General features: G+C 41.7%; 1 protein-coding gene across 18 annotated transcripts in view; it reads left to right on the forward strand.

Annotated features, from left to right (window-relative positions):
- WASHC2A (WASH complex subunit 2A) overlaps positions 1-19594 on the forward strand; it is a 56154-nt gene that overhangs the window by 17365 nt on the left and 19195 nt on the right. For 11 of the 18 annotated variants that reach the window (XM_022564464.3, XM_089897830.1, XM_022564463.3 and 8 more), the window contains 11 exons: positions 488-575; positions 1209-1280; positions 2015-2133; positions 2604-2664; positions 4372-4431; positions 4828-5001; positions 7615-7742; positions 8771-8857; positions 12349-12450; positions 14004-14135; positions 17268-17434. In XM_022564464.3, coding sequence (XP_022420172.2) covers positions 488-575; positions 1209-1280; positions 2015-2133; positions 2604-2664; positions 4372-4431; positions 4828-5001; positions 7615-7742; positions 8771-8857; positions 12349-12450; positions 14004-14135; positions 17268-17434 — 1190 coding nt within the window. The remainder of the gene's footprint in view (positions 1-487; positions 576-1208; positions 1281-2014; positions 2134-2603; positions 2665-4371; positions 4432-4827; positions 5002-7614; positions 7743-8770; positions 8858-12348; positions 12451-14003; positions 14136-17267; positions 17435-19594) is intronic. The other 7 variants (XM_022564469.3, XM_089897833.1, XM_030764558.2 and 4 more) reach the window with 2 other exon arrangements.

Genomic DNA, 19594 nt, shown 5'->3' on the forward strand with positions numbered 1-19594 from the left:
GTAACCGTCTCATTTTGCATCCTATTTGTAATTTCATTTACACTTTTGGAAATAATGGTTGAGCATCCCAAGTTGCCTTACAAGTACCACTTTCTTCTCCAAATGTTAAGATTTTACAAGTTAGATCATTCAAAATATATTCAGTTTCAGAGTTTTAAGATCCTAATACTCCCCCCCACCACCCAAGCACTTCATGGTAGTCTTCTTATCTAGATCTAGATAAGAAAACCACCATGTATTAAAGTGAAGTATAAAAAAATAAGGAAATAAAGAGATCTCCCTTTGAAGGAACACTGAGTCTTCTTTCTCAGGTGATCTGTATAGGGTGCATGTGTTTACATTTATTTAGTTAAACCTTAATTTCTCACCAGTTCAATTTCTTTGCCATTGTTTACATAGTTTTGTTAGGTGTCCAAAAGTAAACTGTACTAGTTTGTTACAAAAAATGTTACAAAAAAGTGATTCTTTTGGTCTGCTCTGCCTGTAGAAAAAAAGTAGACCTACGTCATTTGCCGATGAGCTGGCAGCTCGGATCAAAGGGGATGCTGCAAGCCGCGTGGAAGAGGAGCAAACAAGTATGTCACTGCCACCGAGATGAGCTAAAGGGGCAGTGGGGAAGTGTAGGACCCTCTGCTGGGCTTCACTGAGTGTAGATTTCCTTGTTTAATTACTAAGGCGCAAGAGGTTTAAATTGTAGTTCTTATCTTTTTTGGCTTATAGACTCTTTGATAACTGAACACTGTGGACCCCCACCCCCAGCCCATCTCCCAAAAAATGCACATATGCACATCTATATATGCAGTTTCATGGGATTAATGGGTACCACAGAGAACCATGGGCCCCAGATGAAGAATCCTTGGCTTAATATTTACTTCTATATTATATTTTGACTAGATAAAAATGTACCATACACTATATTCTAGTGATTTAACAGTGGAAAGATGTCAGAAGTCTTTCAGCAAGTGCAGTCCTGTCATGCACGTGACCCTGGTATGGTAGCTGAAGCTTTCTGCCTTAAAAAGAGGCACTTTTTGAGTGTCTGCTCTGGGTAAGGCACTGAGAGGGGTGCTCAGGTGGAGCTGAGATACAAAGTTGAACGTCTTGCTCTTAGCTTAGGAGTTGTGAGGATGGCAGATGTGTGTGAAGAGTCAGTAAGTAAATACTAAGGGTGGACTGAGTATTGTTCAAACTGTGAAATATTCTTCAAGCCTTATCCCCAGGGGAAGCAAAACCTCGGAAGACATTGAAAGAGAAGAAGGAAAGGAAAACTCCCTCAGATGGTAAGCCTTTTCCCTCAATTCTCTTGTTTTAGGAGGCTCTTGACTCGGGAATGGGAATATTGCTTATGTGATCTGTAAAAGTGCCTTTTTAAGTGCTGACAGATGAGGTCTGTCTCTGTACACTTTTTGAAAGCATTTAAGAGCATGCTTTTGGGGTGTGGGGAGAAGTGAGTGTGGAGTTAAAATGCTTTAAAGATTTGAATTACTAGATTTTATAGGGATCTATTAGCTGTCTTTCTAGACTTCTGTAGACGTTTAGAAACAAGGGAGCTCTAGCATTTGTTTTCAATAAGGAATATTATATCAGACCCTTTAACATTCGGTGGTAATGTCTATTATGTTTCCACCTGGGACTGTGTCAATCCGCAGTTCTCTCTTCAGTCTACCTTTCTGTCCCTCAGATTCTGGTGGAATAGGTCTTGGATGGCAATCGGAGCATAGACTTGCTTCAGAAGAAATTCAGATGAAAGTAATTGACTGCAGAGTTTCCCTTGCCCCAGACAGTTACAGACTTGAGAGTGGGAAACCAAAGAGCATTTTAAGGGATTCAGTGAACTGTTTAATGAGTTTTTGTCTGAACGTCCTGAGACTGCCAGCATTCAAGTAGTCCTTGTTACATATGGTTAGATAAACTCTATGCCAGTTTTGGAGGTGTTATAATGGTTAATCCCCAGAACTGGGGTTCTAAACCCATCTTTAATTCTCCCTGCAAAACATTTCTTTCTGTTTGCTAGATGAAGAAGATAACTTATTCGCGCCCCCCAAGCTGACAGATGAAGACTTCTCACCATTTGGCGCTAGAGGTGGCCTGTTCAGCGGAGGGAAGGGACTTTTTGATGATGAGGATGAGGAGGTAAGTCGGCAGGAATAGCGAAGCTCTCTGTAGCTGTGTCACGTGTCCCCAAGGAAGAACTACAGTTAGTTCCTTTAGTAAGGAAAGGATGGCTTCTTAGTTGGAAGTTGCTTCTACTCTCATATTTTAGGAGATTTTGAACTAAGAATCACAAAATGAGGAAATACTGTATCCTGATGCCCTTTGTTAAATAGGGAGAGGATGTGAGTGTTAATAGTGGAAAATTTACTTGGTTAAGTGATTGTTTCTTACCTTGTCTTTTGTCTTTTTCCACGTTTGTATTTAATTCCTGGGCAGACCGAAATTATTTCAGGGTCTGATTTTGTCATAGTCTTCACTATGGAACAGATTTTCTGACAGAACAGTAAATATGTAGCTTTAAACTTTACAAGGCAGTTTTCTTTAGACATCTTTACTGCAGCTCCATTTTCCTCTGCTATTTTGAACTGTGTTGTCTACTTTATTACAAGCAGAGTGACCTCTTCATGGATGCCCCTCAGGATCGGGGAGCTCGAGCCTCTGTTAATGAAGGTGAGCGTGGATTGATGCTGCCTGTGCTTCTTCATGCACAGATTTCCAGAACTGGTTACTTCCCATCAGGAGATGGAATCCCTGAAGTTGTTCCCAAACCTTGTTTCTATGTTAGGCAGGAAGCTGTTGTGTTCACCTTGATCTACTTAAAAGCTGTTCCTTTACACTAATTCATGTCTTGGAAAAAACAAAAAGTACCATCTGTAAACCCATATCACAATTTTGTCTCTTTCTTAGAGAATTCAAAGTGAACCAGAGAAAGCACTCCAGCAGTGTTGAGGATATTTTAATTTAATCAAGTTTAGTTCAAAGAAACATTTCTGAAATTCTGCACATAAGTTGGAGATCAGTAATTCCTCAGCCCAGTGTGCATTAGAATAATTTGTGGAATTTTTAAAAAGCATCCATAAGCTATTTAAAAACTTAAAAATTTTATTCCATTAGGTCTGTGATAGTTCTTGGGAATTGGGAATGAGTTATTTTAAGCGACTTGGTCTCCCCAGGCCACAAGTTGTCAGAGTTTAGACTTATTATGATGCTGGCTGACCTGATTGTCTTGAGGTTCCTGCTCTCCACTTTTTGGCATCTGTGACTTGCCTAGTTTCTTCTTTCCTGTTTTTGTCTTCATTTCTGTCACTGACATCTCCGATATTTTGCTGTTCTTTTTTTTTTTTTTTTTAATAGTTTTTATTTATTTATTTATTTATGGCTGTGTTGGGTCTTCGTTGCTGTGCGCGGGCTTTCTCTAGTTGCGGCTAGCGGGGGCTACTCTTCGTTGTGGTGCACAGGCTTCTCATTTCAATGACTTCTCTTGTTGCGGAGCACAGGCTGTAGGCACGTGGGCTTCAGTAGTGGTGGCTCACAGGCTCTAGAGCACAGGCTCAGTAGTTGTGGCACACGGGCTTAGTTGCTCCACGGCATATGGGATCTTCCAGGACCAGGGCTCAAACCCGTGTCCCCTGCGTTGGCAGGCAGAGTCTTAACCACTGTGCCACCAGGGAAGCCCATTGCTGTTCTTTTTTACTTGCTTATTCTCATCAAACTGGACTGGATGGAGTCAGAACTGTTGAGCCCTGCTTGCTCTGTCCCTTGCCTCCCCCATTTGTGCTCTACCTCTTCCTTGGCCTCCCCAGCCAACCCCCGTGTTATAGCCTGCCCAGAGTCAGTGATCTTCCGTGGGAGTCACAGCCTAGATTGATTTAATACCAAGAAAAAAGTCATGACATTGGTAGAGAAGACGATACTAAGGAATTTTAAAATGGCTCTTTTAGGAAAATTAGTTAAAAAAATTTTTTTTTAATGGGGTATAGTTGTTTTACAGTGTTATGTTAGTTTCTACTGTACAGCGAAGTGGATTTCCCTGTGCTATACAGCAGGTTCTCATTAGTTATCTATTTTATGCATATTAGTGTATATACGTCAGTCCCAATCTCCCAGTTCATCCCACCCCTGCCTTTCCCCCCTTGGTGTCCATACGTTTGTTCTCTATGTCTGTGTGTCTATTTCTGCCTTGCAAACGGGTTCATCTGTACCATTTTTCTAGATTCCACATATGTGCGTTAATACATGATATTTGTTTTTAGGAAAAATTAGTTTTAAAATTCTCCTATTAGCTGTGTATTGTATTGCACATATTTTAGGAAGGTGCATTTAACAAGGAAAGTTGTTTTCTCTGTTGAAATGTTATCTCTTTGTTTCTCATTTTAGCGTCTTCATCCTCCAAACCTGGAAAGAAAATCCCAGCAGGAGCTGTTTCTGTATTTTTAGGTATCATAACTTAGAGTTTGTTTTTAAAAACTATATACCTGTTGTTTTGTCATTTTTAAGATTGTCATCTTCAAAGGACTGACTGGGGAGGAGAGTATGAAGAACTTCAGAGGGCATCTAAGAGTGAGAGCTCACTTAACCTGTGTTAGCTTATATTACCTTAGAAATCAGTGGCCTTGGACTTTTTTCCATCTGAGTGATCAGTTGATTCTGCATTGTGGGACAATCTATATCAGTAAAGGATGGAGGTTGTTGGGTCCTGTTAATGTGTTTTGTGGATGAACTGAAACTACAAGTTCTTGGTGGTGGTAATGGTTTTTTTTTTCCCCTCCTGTAAAGTCAGGAAGTGCACCCACCTTGGCTCACAGCTGGTTTGTCCTGTCCCTCCACCCACAGGGGACACTGATGTGTTTGGTGCCACCTGTGCTCCGTCACTGAAGGAGGCCCAGAAGCCTGAGCAGCCCACTCCAGGGAAAAGCTCGTACCTCCCAGCGCCTGCTGGCCTCTTTGATGATGATGACGATGATGATGACTTTTTTGCAGCATCCCGTAGCAAGCCTCCCAAGACAGGTACTGCTCCATCCTCTGTTTCTGGAAATTTAGCCAAATAAAGAATGTTGACCTAGGGGAGTTCCCTGGTGGTCTAGTGGTTGGGATTCCAGGCTTTCATTGCTGTGGCCCGGGTTCAATCCCTGGTCAGGGGACTGAGATCCTACAAGCCGTGTGGTGCAGACAAAGAAAAAAAAAAAAGAAAAGAAAAAAAAATGTTGACTTAAAAAGGCATGAAGTTCATCTAGTTCCTTATCTCTTGCAGTGCCAGAATCCCTCCTCGAGCATTCCTGTCAGAGTTGTCTCATCTCTACTTAGATAGTTATGGTGTCTTGGAGGTCTGTATTTTCTGGACCAATTTTTCCTGCTTTGGAAACTAATTACTAGGATTATCTTTCTTATTTAGAGAGAAATCTGTTCCCCTCTAATATCTGCCCAAGATGCTAGTTTTGACCTTTTCAGTTAGAGAGAAAGTTTTAATCACACTTTCTTCCAGAGTCCTTAGGAAAATACACGAGCATGAGCAGAACGTTCATGCTAGCTGTTTAGTTCCCAGCTTCTCCGCTCTGTACGAGAAAGCCCAGGTGACCTTGACTTTCCCTTCTGTAACAGGGTTTTTAGCTCCTTGGCCACTTCGGCACTCTCCTTTCTTCTCCCCTCAAATTTCAGCCAGCTTGTTCATGAACTCACTCCTCTGAATCAGTGGTTATTTAATGGCAGATGTCTCTCCCAGGACTCTTGTCAAAATGCAGATTCTGATTCACTGGGTTTCGGGTGGGGCCTGCGATTCTGCATTTCTGACAGGCTCCCTGGTGGGTAGAGATTGCTTGTCCATGGGTTGCAAAGGATTGGGTTTATTGGTTGTCTTTCTAGAAAAGAAGGGTAGACCACTGAGGTGCACACAACTTCTAGCAACTTGAGCAACAAAGGGCTTTTTCTCCTAAGGACTAGGTGGACCAGGAAGCATCGAGAAGCAGGGTCTCTGGACTTAGCTCCTTTTCCAGCAGTAGGTGTGAAAGTAAGGACAGCAGCAGAAATGTGAGGGAAGGAATAGCCAGGTTTTAGAAAGAGTGCAGACTGGACACATACTACGCTCACATCTAGGCCGACTGAAATGACAGTGAATAAAGGAGTAAGTGCCTCTCGTGGCTTGGAAGGGCTCTCACTTGGTGGGATTAACTGATTTGGAATCACAAGTAAGTTGGTGCCGCTTTCATTGACAGCTGCTGTTCTCCTGGGACATGCGTGAGTCAGTGCCCTATTTCAGTGACACACACCTCATTCAGAGCAGCAATGCTTGTGGTAGCGAAAGGTTGGATTCCCCCCAAATATTCATCAGTAGGGTAAATTATGGTCCTTCCATTTAGTGGAATTTTGTGAAGCTGTGAGAAAGAATGAGTTTTATGTGTGTTGACATGGGAAGATACCCTCGGTACATGGAGTGAAAAATGCAAATCATAAGACACATTCTTCAAATTGTGTTATTTATTATTTAGCCGTATTTGCAAATAACTAGAGTTAACATGTTAGTATATCTTTTGTGGAAATTAGAAGCATGTATATCAAACTGTTCCTGCTGGCCTTGTTTGGGTGGGCAGGTGGGATTATGTGGGAGGTTTTAGTTTTTGCTTTTATATGCCTCTGTATAGTTTGACTTTTTATTTTTTTTAATTTTTAAAAAAGATTTATTATTTTTATTATTTATTTATTATTTTTTGGCTGCGTTGGGTCTTAGTTGCAGCACGTGGGATCTTTGTTGAGGCATGCGGGATCTTTTGTTGCGGTGCGCGGGCTTCTCTGTAGTTGTGGCATGCAGGTTTTCTCTTCTCTAGTTGTGGCACGCAGGCTCCAGGGCACGTGGGCTCTGTAGTTGTGGCGCGTGGGCTCCAGGGCGTGTTGGCTCTGTAATTTGCAGCTCTCTTGTTGAGGTGCGTGAGCTCAATAGTTGTGGCACGCAGGCTTAGTTGCCCCGCGGCATGTAGGATCTTAATTCCCTGATCAGGGATCGAACCCGCGTCCCCTGCATTGTAAGGCGGAGGGGAAGTCCCAGTTTAACTTTTTAAAAGCAGGAGCCAACTGTCACTTCTCAGATTCCTAGAGCGGTTGACTCTTAAATGATCTTTCTTTCTGTAGGTCTCTTTTTACCCTTTATGCCAGTCCAAACTACTCCAAGCATAAGGTGCTGCTTCTTGGATAAGGGTGTAAGCCAGATGGTTAAACTGTCTGTCCTGCGTTTCATTGCAGTAGCTGTTGTGTTCCTTGAAAAATTCCAATCTAGTGCACTTAATATTTCTTCGTAACTAATCAAGCAATAACATACTTTTTCTGTTTATTCTTTGGGAGAGAAGAATTTTTTTTTTTTTTTTTTTTTTTTGCAGTATGTGGGCCTCTCACTGCTGTGGCCTCTCCCGTTGCAGAGCACAGGCTCCAGACACGCAGGCTCAGCGGCCATGGCTCACGGGCCTAGCCGCTCCATGGCATGTGGGATCTTCCCGGACCGGGGCACGAACCCATGTCCCCTCTCAACCACTGCGCCACCAGGGAAGCCCTGGGAGAGAAGAATTTTTAATCTGTGAATTTTGCGGTGAGATTTTTGACCTCCGTGTAATTTTATGCCGTGGTCTCTTTCTAAAGACAAAGTCAAATCCACTGCCAGTATCTTTGACGATGAGGAAGGAGATCTGTTCAAAGAAAAAGCGGCAGCTTTGCCAGAGACTACTGTAAGTCAGACAGATGAAAATAAAGAAAGAGCAGAAAAAAAGGTAAGCAGGAGGGAAGACTAAACACGGGAGTGTAGATTTGGGGCATCTTGTTAATTCACTGGAACCCAGAGGGAAGTATTGTTCCTTTCAAGTGTATAGCAAACTTCAAATGTACAGAGAGTTGAAAGAATACAACAAACACCCAAATAACTAGCATCTAGATTCAGCAGTTGTTGCATTTTGCCTTCCTCGGTGGTCTTAACATCCACTGGTGATCTTTTCCTGAACCAGTTACCATGTTGGGTGGTGGGGAAAACAGAAGAATGTGGTTCTACTTCTACCATTTCTTCTTTGTTAATTAGCTGGCATTCTTCTGAACAGAAGAGCTTTCTCTCCTCCTTCTTTCCTGCTTTTTTAGTATCACTATAGGATCATAGATTCGCTATTCGACATGTTATGATCCATTAACATCGTAATTCAAATTGACCTGTATTTGGCCGATAGGCTGCATCTCCATCACTCTTTAAGCTCTTCTGGCTGCTGTCCCTTCCCTTGCTATCCTGCACAGCTTGAAACCCCGACCCTCTCTGCCTCTGACCACCTAGGTGCCAGCATTCAGAACCCAGCAGGCTCCTAGGATGCCCACCTTAGGTTCCAGCTTAGGTACATGTCCCACTTGTGCACTGAATGAGGCAGGCAGTCTGTCCTACCCTGATCCCCCAGATGCGCCCTCTGCTTTATCTTGTTTTTCTCTTTTCTCACAGTTCCCTCTGCCTGGAGTGTTCTTGCTTGTACCATCTCCCATGGCCAGGTCCTGTCTGTCCTGAGAAATTTACTTTACAAGGACTGTTTCTTCTTTCATTCCTAACATATACCAAATTTAAGCTTCTTTCTCATGGTACTTCTCTTTTTGCATTAATTCTTTATATACACTTGATACATGTCCAAGGCCCATGATGTTTTTATTCCCCTGCTGCATGGCCTGGGACCTTATCCTAGCAGAGATTCAGGACATCTTTTGAATGAATGAACCCTCATTTTCAGGTGTCTGGCTTGTTAACTCTCAATTTTTTTTTTTTCCAACAAAGGTTACCCTCCCTCCCAGCAAAAATCTCAAGCCGTTGTCAGAAACAAAAACTCACAAAGGTTTATTTTCAGATGAGGATGACTCTGAGGTAAGGAATTCATTCTTTTTCTTGGTTCTGGGAAATAGTTCATGGATATGACATTGGAAAGTATTTCTGATTCAGGGTGTTCTCAGTAGAGGTATAAGGCTTATTGAGTACTTTAGTTCTTTCATTGAAAATAATGTTTTGAGAACACATGGTCTATAGAAAGCAACATGTATACAATACTTTCACTGTTGGGTTTGAATCCAGTGAATCTCCTGGGAGGAAAATTCAGGATACTCATATTTTAGGCTATTAATTGATCCATAACGTAATGAGGTGCTTGTACGAGAACAGAAATCAACACACTGCTTCCTCTTTCAGTAGCCTCACTAAACAGTGGGCATAGACTGTTAACAGTGTGTGGGCTGGCACTGCCTTGCAGACAGCCTCAGTCCTCCAGGGCCCTGCCTAGAAGCACCTTTCCAGTGACGCAGGGGCAACTCTCAGAAGCGTTACTGCTTTTTCTGACTTCCACAGGCGTTGATCCTTTTAGAGCTAACTTTAGGCCAGGCTTTTAAGGGATCGGAGACCTATCTGAGAATGTGTAATGGGCAGTAATCAATCCCCTTCACAGAGAAAGACGGGAACATGGCAGAAATTTATATGTAGTTTCAAGAAATTACGAACTCTGGGTTAAGCTCTTGTGGTTATTTTGCACTTAGCAGGATGAGCATACAACTCTTTGGAGGTAGAGGGATCACTGTTGATGGAAATAAAATCTTGAGGCTTATATTTCATTGGTGGCCAGTGTGCAGAAGATCGGAATTAAGCGAAGTCCAGTTAAGCCAAACTCCCGACACATAAGCAGAGCATGATGGGGCCTCACACTCTGGTCTTATCCTACACTCTCTGCTTCTTCATCATCACACACAGAGGCACTTTGAGATCTTTGGGCTGGCTTTTGCCCCTCTGGGAGTGCTCTTCCCAGAATCGGATAGCCCACTTCCTCACTTTTCCCAGGTCCCTGCGCGGTCTCCTGCGACAGCCCTTTGCACAATAGCAAGCCCGCCAGCACACATCACACTGTGCTCCTTAGCCCCTCTTCTGTTTTATTGTCCCCACAGTATGTATTGCCATGTGACACTTCACGTCTGCTTGTTCACTGTCTATGTCCCAGCTAGAGTAAGCTCCATGAGGGCAGGACGGTGTGTTTCCTGCCTGTGTCCTTAACGCCTAGACTAGTGCTTGGTATTTGGCAAGCTGTCAGGGAGTTGTTGACTAAGTGAAAAAACCAAACGTGAGCAATTTCAGTGACTCAAAAGGTGTTCTCATTATTTATTACTATGAAACAGATCACTCCAAGACTTTGTGGCTTAAAACACCGATAAGTTTTATTACCTCTTATGGTTGTAGAAGTTGACTGGGCTTAGCCAGGCATTCTTCACTTAGGGTCTCTCATGTGGTTCCAGTCTGAAGGTGGCCAGGCTGAGAGTCATCTCACTCATGTGTCTGGTGCCTGGGTGGGAAAGACTCGAACAGCTGGGGCTCTTGGGAGGTCCCTCTCTGTCTCTGTGTGGTCTCCCAGCATGGCAGCTTCAGGGAAGCTGGACTTCTTAGGGTGTTGCCTCAAGGCTTCAAAGTGAGATTCCCAAGAGAGCTGCACAGAGGCTGTACAGGTGTACCTGGGAGATACTGCGGGTTTGGTTCCAGACACCATCATAAAACGAATATCTCAGTAAAGTGAGTCACATGAATGTTTTGGTTTCCCAGTGCATATAAAAGTTACGTTTATACTATACTGTAGTCTATTAAGTGGGCAATAGCATTATGTCTAAAAAAAATGTATATACCTTAATTAAAAAATACTTAATTGCTAAAAAATGCTAACCGTCATCTGAGCCTTCAGCAAGTCATAATCTTTGCTGGTGGAGGATTTGAAATAGTGCAAGAATTACCAAAATTTGACAGAGAAACAAAGTGAGCAAATGCTGTAGGAAAAATGTCATTGACAGACTTGCTTGAGACAGGGTTGCCACGAACTTTGCATCTGTGGAAAATGCAATATCTGTGAAGCACAGTAAAGTGAAGACCATAAAATGAGGTATGTCTGTACTGTTTTTTGTAACCTAGCCTCAGAAGTCAGCGTTGTCACTTCTACCACATTCTGTTGGTTGAGGCAGTACAAAGGCCGGCCCAAATTCAAGGGCAGGGGACACCAACTCCACTTCCTGATGGTAGGAGTGTAAATGAATTTGCAGACAGGTTTAAATCCACCACCACAGGTTTTGTCCCATGTGTACCATCACAGATTGTTTTTACTGGATATTGTCGAGGTTTTTAGGCAAGGAGAAGTAAAACGATGCAGTCTAGGAAGAGCTTTGGACCAAAAGGATTGAATATTTACTCCTCCCTTTATATCTCAAGTGTGGAGCTAAAGTTTACCTTGTGAAATCATTTTGGGGAGGTGTTTAAGGTAATGGAAAGCCTTTTTTTCCCCCTAATACCAAGGAAGATATTAGTCAAGGGTCCAAAACAGTGATGTTGAAATTTGTTTTTGTTCTTTGTTTTGGTTTACTACTACTTTTTTTTTTTTTTTTTTAAATACAGCACTTTCTTTAAGCGAAATGTTGCCAATGCTTAAAATGCAGAAGAGGCATGGGAAGCCTGGGACTCCCCCTGTGTGGCCCCTTCTACCCAAACAGACCCATGGGGACTCCATGGGGCCTAGGCAAAAACCACTGGGCTGAGTGGAGCTTTTCTCAGTTAATGAAGTAATTAGCTCCATATTTGAGTAGACATTGATTACATGATTAAAAAAAAATTATCCAGAGGTCTTAGAAACTATGTTCTTGTCCTATTTGCCTGTCTCTTATGTATTGAAGTTTCTCATCCTGAGGGAATAGTTATCCTATTTCATGTTTCTGATTCATGCAACTCAGTTTGCAGATCTTTCTTTGCATTACAGGCTGACATTTTATAACATTTTGGAAATTTCTTCAGAATCTATCAGATCTTTCTCTAATTTGCAACATTTCCTAGCTGCCGTTCAAGAACGCCAAATAGTTTAAAGTTAAAATTTAATTTGTATTTATTTAAAAGAAATTATATCATACTCTTATTATAGGAAAGAGGATATAACTAAATAAAACAGAGTCGTAGATCCAATAATTTGTTAATCTAGCTTCTATTTCCATTATTAAATCTGTTTAATCTCTCTGATTCTCTGGACAGAAAAAGGAAGTTATTTTTTTAAGCGTGGTAAGGAAGTTGATTGGAAAAATTTCCCCTGCCTTAATCATCCAGGTGAGAGTATCAAAACCTCTGGGTTCCAGTGACGCCACGTGGAGTTACATGTGGGTCTTTTCCTTCTCACCTGCACGCAGTGAGGATGGACTGATGCGTGTTCCTCGAGGACTGTGTCAGCGAGCTTCCCTCTTTGACAAAGAGACCTGGATGCACGGCAGCCATCATGTCATAAACTTCAGTGTTTTATATCTGATACTTTAAAAACTGGTATATTTTATAAACCAGGAACTTTAATCTTGATCCAACAGGATTTGTTTTCTTCTCAAAGTGTGAGTAAGTCGAAAGATGCATCTCTCCTGCCTAGCAAACTCCCCACCTCGGTCTCGCTTTTCGATGATGAAGATGAAGAGGTAAACATTGTTACTGCAACACAAGATAATCAAGTTTTCCATTAGTAGAAAACTGTTGCTGATGTAGCTTTATAACCAGAGGCTCATACAGTAGAACAAGGTGATAGGGAAGCAGTCAAGCTTTCTGAGGCTTATATAACAAAAACATTTCAGTTTTTATTTCAGTTTTTATTTCCTTTCGTAAGTTCTCTTAACTGCACAATGGGCAGGGCCTTAGATTTCTTGACCCAGCTCTATGCAAGGCTTTGTAGGTTTCACTTTTAAAATCTTCATATAAGAAATACTTTTTAGGGGATGGAACCCAATGATCTACAAGAACGTCTTGGATAAGATGGGAGTGGAGAGGAGAAGGAAACCATGTCCTCACCTTGCTACTCTTTCCCACGCTGGATGAGAGCAAAGTGGGAGAAAGAAATGAGAGGGAAGACAAACCAAACCTTTGCTCTTATGCAGTATTGCGCGGTGGCTGAGCTCATGGGCTTTGGCATCAGAGCCCTGTGTTCATATCCTAGCTCCACCACATGCAAATCAGGGACCTTGGGCAAGTAACTTAACCTTTCTGAATCTCATCTCGCTTAATAGTATATAGGGTCATTGTGACAGCTAAAACAGCTAATGCACAGCCATTGGCACAGTGCCTGGCACATAGTAAGTGCGTAGTAAATGTTAGCTCTGTCAGTGAGTGCCAGTTCATTAGTCTCACGGCCTTTCCTACCTTCCCACACTTTCCTTAAAGACTCCCTTTATCCAGTCTTTACACTTCAGGACTGTTCACCTGCTGTAGTATGTTGTTAAGAGTGTTTTTCTGTCTAACTTGGGCACGGGCCAAGTTCTATGGGTTTGTTCCCTTTACCTAAATAAAAGTACCTTAATAGGTACTTTGGGAATGCCGTTGAACCTATAAGAATCAGCTCTTACTAGGCCAGTGATTTTATTTAGTAAATTATTTCTTAAGTTTGTATTGTCCCTTTGAAATTAATCAGAAACACAAGTCATTCCTTCCCTCTGTCCCAGGTGTGTGTCTTCCATAAATGTGAAAGAGTAGAGAAACCTCCCTGTATCTTTCTCTTTATGCATTGGTCTGGTTTCTAATTCACAGAAAGAAAGGTGCAGGCTGCTGGCTGCCACAGGGGGCTGTACTGCTCTCAGGCCAATTGCAGGCTCTGGACCCTCCCTACTGAGCATAGCGGGCCCGCCCACAGGAGGACTGGGCGGGGCCAGGTTCCTTCCTATTTCTATGACTTTGTCCTCACATTATTCCCTTTCCTGCTTCCTCCCAGGTGTTCCGCCTTTGAATTTTATGGTATCTGTTTCCCTTCTATGGATGAATATAGTTAGAGAAAATTGTAGGCTGTTGTTGTAGGATTTATACATAAGTGAGAAGTGGCATTTACTAGTATTGTGTGATTTTTTTTTTCCCCCCAAAAGGTGTGATATATCTTCTTCACTTGACTGGAGACTTATTCTCTACTAATTTGACATGAGAGAATGTCTTCAGTTTTTTGTTTTATGTGTTCAAAGTTGTCATACTCTTCTGCCATTTGTTTTTCTAGGATAATCTTTTTGGGGCTCCAGCTGCTAAGAAGCAGTCATCATCTCTACTAACTCAGAGCCAAGAGAAAACAAAGCCCTCTGAGCTTTCCAAAAAGAAAGCATCTGCCTTACTGTTCAGCAGTGATGAGGAGGTGGGTTGAAAGTTATTTTCTAGAGAAGAGTAGGAGATGGTTTGATGGATTTAAGAGTTATAGCTGTCCTAAACCTTTTCTTTTTCTGCCTATTTAGATCTAGTGAAGTTCGGTCACCAAAGACTATGTTCACAAGACTGTCTTTCTATTCTTGAAGAAAGATATTTATTGTAGTATATTAAAGATTAATCTTTTCAAAATGCTTAGGAATAAAATAAGTATCACCCTCAAATTATAATATATGCTAATTCAAATGAGTTAGGCCTTACTTTACTTTTTTTAAATATCATTATTGGAGTATAGTTGCTTTACGATGGTGTGTTAGTTTCTACTATACAACAAAGTGAATCAGCTGTATGTATACATATATCCCCATATCCCATTCCTCTTGCATCTCCCTCCCACCTTCTTACCCCCCTAGGTGGACACAAAGCACCGAGCTGATCTCCCTGTGCCATGTGGCTGCTTCCCACTAGCTATCTATTTTACATTTGGTAGCGTATATATGTCCATGCCGCTCTCTCACTTCATCCCAGCTTACCCTTCCCCCTACCCGTGTCCTCAAGTCCATTCTCTACATCTGCATCTTTATTCCTGTCCTGCCCCTAGGTTCGTTAGAACCAATATATATTTTTTAGATTCCATATATATGTGTTAGCATGCGGTATTTGTTTTTCTCTTTCTGACTTACTTCACTCTGTATGACACTCTCTAGGTCCATCCACCTCACAGCAAATAACTCAGTTTCATTCCTTTTTATGGCTGAGTAATATTCCATTGTATATATTTGCCACATCTTCTTTATCCATTCATCTGTCAATGGACACTTAGGTTGCTTCCATGTCCTGGCTATTGTAAATAGAGCTGTAATGAACACTGTGGTACATGTATCTTTTTGAATTATGGTTTTCTCAGGGTATATGCCCAGTAGTGGGATTGCTGGGTCATATGGTAGTTCTATTTGTAGTTTTTTAAGGAACCTCCATACTGTTCTCCATAGTGGCTGTATCAATATACATTCCCACCAACAGTGCAAGAAGGTTCCCTTTTCTCCACACTCTCTCCAGCATTTATTGTTTGTAGATTTTTTGTTGATGGCCACTCTGACTGGTGTGAGGTGATACCTCATTTTAGTTTTGATTTGTATTTCTCTAATGATTAGTGATGTTGAGCATCCTTTCATGTTTGTTGGCAATCTGTGTATCTCCATTGGAGAAATGTCTGTTTAGGTCTTCTGCCCATCTTTGGATTGGGTTGCTTGTTTTTTTAATATTGAGCTGCATGAGCTGCTTGTATATTTTGGAGATTAATCCTTTGTCAGTTGCTTCGTTTGCAAATATTTTCTCCCATTCTGAGGGTTGTCTTTTCGTCTTGTTTATGGTTTCCTTTGCTGTGCAAAAGCTTTTAAGTTTCATTAGGTCCCATTTGTTTAGTTTTGTTTTTATTTCCATTTCTCTAGGAGGTAGGTCAAAAAGGATCTTGCTGTGATTTATGTCATAGAGTGTTCTGCCTATGTTTTACTCTAAGAGTTTGATAGTGTCTGGCCTTACATTTAGGTCTTTAATCCATTTTGAGTTTATTTTTGTGTATGGTGTTAGGGAGTGTTCTAATTTCATTCTTTTACACGTAGCTGTCCAGTTTTCCCAGTACTTTACTTTGTTAAATGATTGCTGTGCTTCGTTAACCAAGAACGGTAGCTAGACGAGGTAGGAGTGGTCTATGCTCGTTTAATTCCTTTTTTATAAGAGTCTTAACAGTGTTTCCATTTGCTATTCGGATATATATTAACAGAGCCAATTGAGAATATAGTTTAGCAGCTGTTCAGATTTAGCTGTACAGAAAAAGACTAAATATGGTGATATTAGAAGCTGTGAGCATTAAAAATCTTCCTATTTTATAATACTCTGTTTTAACATTATAGGTAAGTTATGAGGGTATGATGTAGGCAGATAAATGATAGATGTGTTCATTTTTTCTAATTGAAAGCAACTTAAAATGACACAACATAATTTGCTTTTTCTACTGAAGTCTGTGAATTTATAATGGATTTTCCTTTTTTTTTTCTTTCTAGCATTCTTAGTAGGCTGTTCTCCCTATAGTAATGGCCAACCATCAGTTGAATTTTTTCTTCTGTAGTATTACTGTGGTTCAGGGAAAATAAAAATATTACCTAAGCAGGGAGCAAAAGTACTTGCAGAGTAAAGATAACCAGGGTTCTAGAACAGTGACTCGGCTTTGACTGCCCAGTGGGATCACTTGGAGAACTTTGGAGAGTACTGATACCAGCTTCCACCGCTGGAGGTTCCGAATTAATTGGTTTGGGGTATGGCCTGTTACTGGAGGTTTCTAAGGCTCTTTTGGGGATTCTAGCATGTGGTCGCTGTTGAGCACCCCTGCTCTAGGGGAGCACTTCTCAAACTATAACGTGTGAAGAAATCACCTGGACATACTGTGTCAAATGCAGGTTCTGATTCAGAAAGTGGGGTAGAAATTCGGTATAACAGAAGCTGCTGCTTGTGGAACCCACTTTGATTTGCAAAGCTCTAGACTCCAGGACCACTTAGCAAGTGCTCAGGAGATCCTTGATTTGAAGGGGTGAGCATAGCCAGGCGGGGTTTCCTTAATTGCTTTCTGAAGTCCGGATTCAGAATTTTGTGGTAAAAGCGTCGCTAGCAGCTTTCATTGTGTCTTGTTTACATTGCATGAGCTTATTATACATTTTTTTTCCCAGCTTGCTTTGGGATTTTTAAATTTAAATATCATTTTCCTCCAAAGTTGAGAGTTCTCGACTTTCTTTTTTTTTAAACATTCCTGTATCTTCTCATTCCCCTGTATAACTAATTTTGATCTCTAAAGTAGAGAAGTTTCCTTGTCCTAACACAGAACAGGACCATAGAGAGAGAAACACTGTGGCAGGTCGTGATGGAGGGAAACACCATAAGGTCTGGGGAGGTCAAAGAACCCAGCTGTCTAGATTTGAGTTCAATGAAAAGCCTTGGACATAAGCTTCCCTCGAAAGTGATACACTTAGTTTAAATACAAGTTAGTTTAACAAATGTGAATTTTTTTTTACTCCTCAGGTTTCTTAATATAAATGGCCAGAGGATTTTAACATATATTTTATCTTTTAAGGACCAGTGGAATATTACTGACTCACAGACCAACTTGGCATCTGACAAGCCTAAAGGAGAACTTAGGGACTCTGGGACCACCCAAGACCAGGAGATTAAGGCCGTGAAAAAGGCGGGCCTCTTTGAGGAGGACAATGAGGATGATCTGTTTGCTATTGCTAAGGACAGGTGAGACAATCATTGTAAGAAATCATTTCATCAGTGTCTATGGTAATAGGTGAAGGTATTTGATGTGCAAGATGTCAGCTGCTGGGGGTGACATGCCGATCATTCATCACCTGGTAATCATATAAACGAGAATGTCTTTGATTTTCACTTGCAAGTTATTCTCCCCTGGTACTGGGAAATGTTTTTCTTCATGGATCCTTACCTAATTTCTTCTACTTATCTTTTTTTTTTTAACCTTAAAATACTATTTTTCTTAGTTTGTTAGGGGTTTAAGTACAGTTTGTTGTCTTTTTTGTTTTTTTCCCTGGGATACCCTAAAGAATGTAAAGTTTTGTCCAAGTTACTTAAGTTTGTCGTTTGGATAGAAATCTGCTCAGCATTGAGAAACATCCTGTTTAGTAAGTTGGTTCTCTGCAGAGCTGTGCTGTATCACACCAGTTGCTGGTAACCCCTAGCTGGTCTTAGGCGCTCCTGCATGTTAATGCTTGGACTAAAGGGTGGCAGGTTATGTAGAGCAGTGGTCCCCAACCTTTTTGGCACCAGGGACCGGTTTTGTGGAAGACAATTTTTCCACGGACCAGGGATGGTGGGGGATGGTTCAGACTGTAATGCGAGCGATGGGGAGCCACAGATGTAGCTTCGCTCTCGCTCGCCTGCCACTCACCTCCTGCTGTGCGGCCTGGTTCCTAACAGGCCCAGGACTGGTACCGGTCTGCGGCCTGGGGGTGGGGACCCCTGATGTAGAGTGAGCGTGGGCTGTGGTTGGTATTGTAATATGCTGCTTATTAGCTGTGTATTCAGAATAACTCCCTTGAAGATATATGTATTTTTTTTCTTTTTCTCTTGAGATCCTTAAATGATTACTTTGAAATTTAACTGAATGGTAGTAACATAAAGAGGCAATTGATTGGACATGTAAACCCTATGCATTGGTGTGGTTAAGCTTTAATACTGAATTGATAGATTCAAAAATGTCTCATATTTCTGTCTCTGACTCTTATCTCTTCAGATGTTGCCATTTCTACTTTGGGCTCTATGACTTCACCCCTGGGTGTATATTGGGCCTCTGGTTAAGAATGTAAGCTCTGGAATCCCAATACCTGATACTAAATTCTGGCCCTGCCAGTTGCTCTCTGAATAGCCTTGGACAAGTTACCTAACCTCTCTGAGCCTGAGTTTTCTCATCTGTTAAACAAAAATGATAATAGTGCTTCTCTCATAGGATCATTGAGAGGATTAAATGAAATCCCAATATGAAACGCTTAGCGCAATAGCTGGTACATTGTAAGCACGGAAATGTAATTTACTGTCATGAGTGTAGGGGAAATGACATTTCATTCCTTTATTTTTGTTGCTCTCTCTCTCTCTGCTGGGACTCTCTCCTTCCTTTCTTCCCTGGCCAGCTTCTTCTTCTTTTTTTTTTTAAATGTTGTGCATTTTATTTATTTACTTTTTTATTATTATTATTATTTTTGGCTGCGTTGGGTCTTCATTGCTGCGCCCGGGCTTTCTCTAGCTGCGGCAAGTGGGGGCTACTCTTTGTTGCAGTGTGCGGGCTTCTCATTGCAGTGGCTTCTCTTGTGGCGGAGCACGGGCTCTAGGCGTGTGGGCTTCAGTAGTTGTGGCTCGTGGGCTCAGTAGTTGTGGCTCGCTGGCTCTAAGAGCGCAGGCTCAGTAGTTGTGGCACGTGGGGCTTAGTTGCTCCGCAGCATGTGGGATCTTCCCGGACCAGGGCTCAAACCCGTGTCCCCTGCATTGGCAGGTGGATTCCTAACCACTGCACCACTAGGGAAGCCCCTGGCCAGCTTCTTTTAAGACTCAGTTTAAGCCCTCTCTTTTGAGAAGCCTGCCTTAACCCAAACAGCTGAGAAAGATAAGAAATAGGGTTAGAGTCTAAAGCAAAAATGGCTCCATCTTTAACCCCCCACCCCCAGCTCTGTTTCACTTGAGCATTTTCTACACTGTATAGAAGTTACCTATTTACGTGTGCAGCCCCTCCCTTTGCCCCCACCACACACATATGGTCACAGGTCTAGAGATCAGGAAACATGTTTCATGTGTATGTCCCAGTACCAATTACACACAATATCCAGCTTTCAGCAATGCTAGCTTTCATCAGATTCTCGAAAAAATCTTTTACAGGAAACAAGTGCAGGAGAG

The sequence above is a fragment of the Delphinapterus leucas genome, chromosome 16, assembly GCF_059928025.1.
Source record: "Delphinapterus leucas isolate spDelLeu-1000000601 "Yukka" chromosome 16, BTC_Dleu_Yukka2, whole genome shotgun sequence".
NCBI classification, from domain to species: Eukaryota; Metazoa; Chordata; class Mammalia; order Artiodactyla; family Monodontidae; genus Delphinapterus; species Delphinapterus leucas.